At 60.6% G+C, this 3,546-nt stretch overlaps 1 protein-coding gene across 1 annotated transcript in view; it reads right to left on the minus strand.

Annotated features, from left to right (window-relative positions):
- Positions 1-2,438, minus strand: part of SPIB (Spi-B transcription factor (Spi-1/PU.1 related)) — a 3,962-nt gene extending 1,524 nt beyond the window's left edge. Inside the window, exons 1-4 of the mRNA XM_015563998.1 lie at positions 2,322-2,438; positions 1,977-2,052; positions 1,481-1,698; positions 994-1,112 (exon numbers count right to left, since the gene is read on the minus strand). Of these exons, the coding sequence (XP_015419484.1) occupies positions 994-1,112; positions 1,481-1,698; positions 1,977-2,052; positions 2,322-2,438 (530 nt within the window). The remainder of the gene's footprint in view (positions 1-993; positions 1,113-1,480; positions 1,699-1,976; positions 2,053-2,321) is intronic.
- Positions 2,439-3,546: the final 1,108 nt, after the last annotated feature.

Raw genomic sequence — 3,546 nt, forward strand, 5'->3', positions numbered from 1 at the left:
ATGGAGAGATTTGGCTGATAGATACACCTGCCCGGCTCTGTCTGCACGCTCCCATCCCTGAAGCTGTCCCCCACCCCCAACCCCATGGCCCCTCCCTGCTTTCTTTTACAGGATCTGCTCCTGGCCAGCGCCTAGGAATGAATATATATTGTTGAGCGCATGGATGAGGGAAGCTGTGAAATGGGTTGACAGCGCTCCTCAAAGGCTCCCCACAGGGAGCTGGCTGGTGGTGGAAAGAGACCTGGGGTGGGTTTGAGTCAGCCTGGCTCGTCTCCAGCCTCGCAGCCCAGAGGGACTGGGATCCTGGGAGAGGCCAGGGGTCCACTGCTGGGCCCCTCAGAGAAGGAGCAGGTGGCCATAGCAGGGCACCGGGTCCAAGAACCCCAGCTCTGCCATTTCCCAGCTGTGTGTCCCTGGGGTGATGACCTAACGTCTCTGAGCTGGCATCGCCTCGGCTATACATGAGGCTTCCCTGTGCAGGTATTTCACTTTTACAAGCTCCATGCCTGGCGGTTTACAATTATGAGCTCGTTTCACCTTCACCACAGCCCCATGGGACGGGGTGAGGGCGACAGCCCATTTTACAGATGGGAAACTGAGGCCCAGACAGAGAAAGTTGCTAAGGACCAGTCCCGCCTTCCCGGAGGAGGCTGTGCATAACGGGTGCCGGGCTCGTGGGCGGAAGCAGGGGCTGACGGGCTGGGGCTGAGGCTGGGAGGGTTCTGTGCTGTGGTGAAGCCTCCCTGAGCGCTTGGTCTCTGCCCAGCGCCGTTATCTCACAACATCCTCCCATGAACCCTCCCAAACACCAGCAACAGTTACCGTGACGCCCCCCCGCCATACAGACAGGAGGGTGAGGCACAGAGAGGTAGGCAGAGGCCCTTGCCCCGGGCACACAGCCTGGGCCGCCCTCAGAGCTGGGGTGCATAGGACAGGCTGGGGAAGCCACGGCCCTTCAGCCCCCTCCTCCCGCCCCCTGTGGGAGTCCCCCGCCCGAGGGCCTCATCCGACTCGCTGTCCGAGACCTCCAGGGCGGGGTTGTCCAGCAAGAGGTCCTCCTCTTCCGACAGCACGGGGCTGGGGTACGGGGCGTACGCCGGGGGGCCCAGGGTCTGCAGAAGGTCAGGGTCACCTGCCGTCCTGTGAGGGGGGGCCTGGTCTCCCTCCCTCAGCTTCCTCCTCCTGGGCCCTCCCCACTCCGTTTACAGCCTGGGTCAGCTCAGACAGCCATGGGGACGCCCGGCCACCTCCATGAAAGCCCGCGCCACACAGATGACAGCACCTGTGCTGCCCCCTGGCTCCCTCTGTCACTGGTTTTGCAGTAATGACAGCGCTCAGCCTTAAAGGGAGAAAGGGAGGGAGGGAGGGAGGTAGGGAGGGAGGGGGGAGGGGTTATAATGCATTGGCCCTAATGCAGTGCCTGGCGCCCAGCAAACCTCAATCACACGATGGGGGTGTCAGTGATCCCCCTGCCCCTCACCTGGCAGGCGAAGTCCTCCGTGGGGTATGCTGGGAAGCCAGGCGCCGGGGCCTCGAGGCTGGCGGCTGGGTTGAGGCTGCCCACGGGGCTGTAGGTGGAGGAGGGCCCATAACAGAGCTGGGCGTCCTGGGGGTGGCTGAAGGTGGCCGCAGCTGGGTCGAAGGCTTCGTAGGAGGTGGCGGGCACAGCCGGGACCTCCGTCCAGCCCCACAGGGAGTCTGGGGGAAGGGCACTGAGTCAGAAGCCGGGGGTGTGGCCTTGGCCCCCTCCCTCGGGAAGCGCCAGCACAGAGGGGCCATTGTGGGCCATGCAAATGGCTGACCCCAGGATTTGCATGGGCGAGTGGCCAGGGAGGAAAGGGAGGAGGCTGAGGGCCTGGGCTGACCTCGCCCTGCTGAGCTATGGGACCACCCCCCACCCCCGCTGGGCCTCAGCTCCCCATCCGTGAAATGGGCCTAAGGGGCGTGTGGGAGGGGTCTGGGCCGGGGTCACTCACCAGGAGCCCCCTCTGAGTCCGAGTAGCCGGGGTGCTTGCAGCTGTCCAAGTCGTAGAAGATGCCATCTGGGTACTGCTGGGGGGAGAGGGGAGGAGGGGTCAGCGGGCTGTGAGGAGCCCCCACCCCCACCCTGGACCAGCAGGGAGACGTCCACAGGGGCAGGAGAGGAGGGGAGAGGTGGGGAGAGGCCCAGACAGAGAAAGCTGCTAACGGTCAATCCCACAGACATGGGGACTCAAAGAGAGAGAAGCACAGAGAGAGAAAGAGACAGGCAGACAGAGACCTGGCGCCAGAGACGGGCAAAGAGAGAGAGACGCACAGAGATACAGAGACAGGAGACAGACACAACACGGCAGAGGCACGAAGGCCCGGAGAGAGACACGCCGAGAACGAGAGCGCGGCCGCTCCTGCTGAGCCGTGGGCCGCCAGGAGCCCCTCGCGTCGCGGTGCTCAGTCACCATCACGAGAATTCCCCCGGCCTCGTCTGCCTGGGTGGCGGGGTGAAGGGTGGGAGCTCTTTTCTGGTCTCAGTGCTGCCTTTACCCACCTCCGCGTTATTGCTTCCATTCATCTCAAGAATCGTCTCACTTTAGCAATTAAAGACCAAAGCAGGAAACAGACCATCTCCATGCCAGCGACCTCACGCCTGGATTTGCCCAGGAAAACGTCTGTCCACTAAACAGCCTTGCCCAGGAAGACCCAGAGCAGCCTCATTAAAAGCACCAAAGGGGAGCCCTAACTGGTTGGGCTCAGTGGATAGAGCGTCGGCCTGCAGACTGAAGGGTTCCAGGTTCGATTCCGGTCAAGGGCATGTACCTTGGTTGTGGGCACATCCCCAGTGGGGAGTGTGCAGGAGGCAGTTGATGGATGTTTCTCTCTCATCGATGTTTCTAACTCTCTATCCCTCTCCCTTCCTCTCTGTAAAAAATCAATAAAATGTATTTAAAAAAAACACCAAAGGGGAGACAGCCCCAGTGGCCATGGACGGGGGAATGGACACAGGAGGTGGTAGGGGGTGAGTACTATACAGCAAGGAAAAAGCCGGCACCTGACACGCACTTGATGTTGAGCAAAGGAAGCCAGACCCCAAAGGGCACACTCTGTGATTCACTCTATGGAAAGTTCAAAACCAGGCAAAACGAATTCGTGGTGGAAACGTCGGAGGGGGTATCGAGGGAGCAGGCCGCGGGGAATTCCCGGGTGACGGAGCGCGTCTCGGCTGCTTAGTGGTCGCGCAGGTGTGTGCCCGGGTCAGCCCTCACTGCGCGGCACACAAGATGTGTCATTTGCCCGACGTAAGTTATGCCTCCATTTTTTTTCAAAAGAGCAAAACTCGTCATGTGGGGGAGGGAGGGGCCCCAGAGGGGGTGTCTTTCGGGGCCATGAGTAAGGCTGTATTTCTCGGACGTGACTGCGGGTTTTAGGTCAAGTATCGTGTGTCTCATCTATGACAGGCTACATTTTTGAAAATATACAGCAGAGAAGAGAAGGGAAGAGGGAGGAATAGATTTGCTGACTGTGGGCTGGACAGAGAACGAGATAGAAAGGCAAAGATACAAAGAACGCCCT

Source organism: Myotis davidii, unplaced genomic scaffold (genome assembly GCF_000327345.1).
Source record: "Myotis davidii unplaced genomic scaffold, ASM32734v1 scaffold358, whole genome shotgun sequence".
In the NCBI taxonomy this organism is placed as follows: Eukaryota; Metazoa; Chordata; class Mammalia; order Chiroptera; family Vespertilionidae; genus Myotis; species Myotis davidii.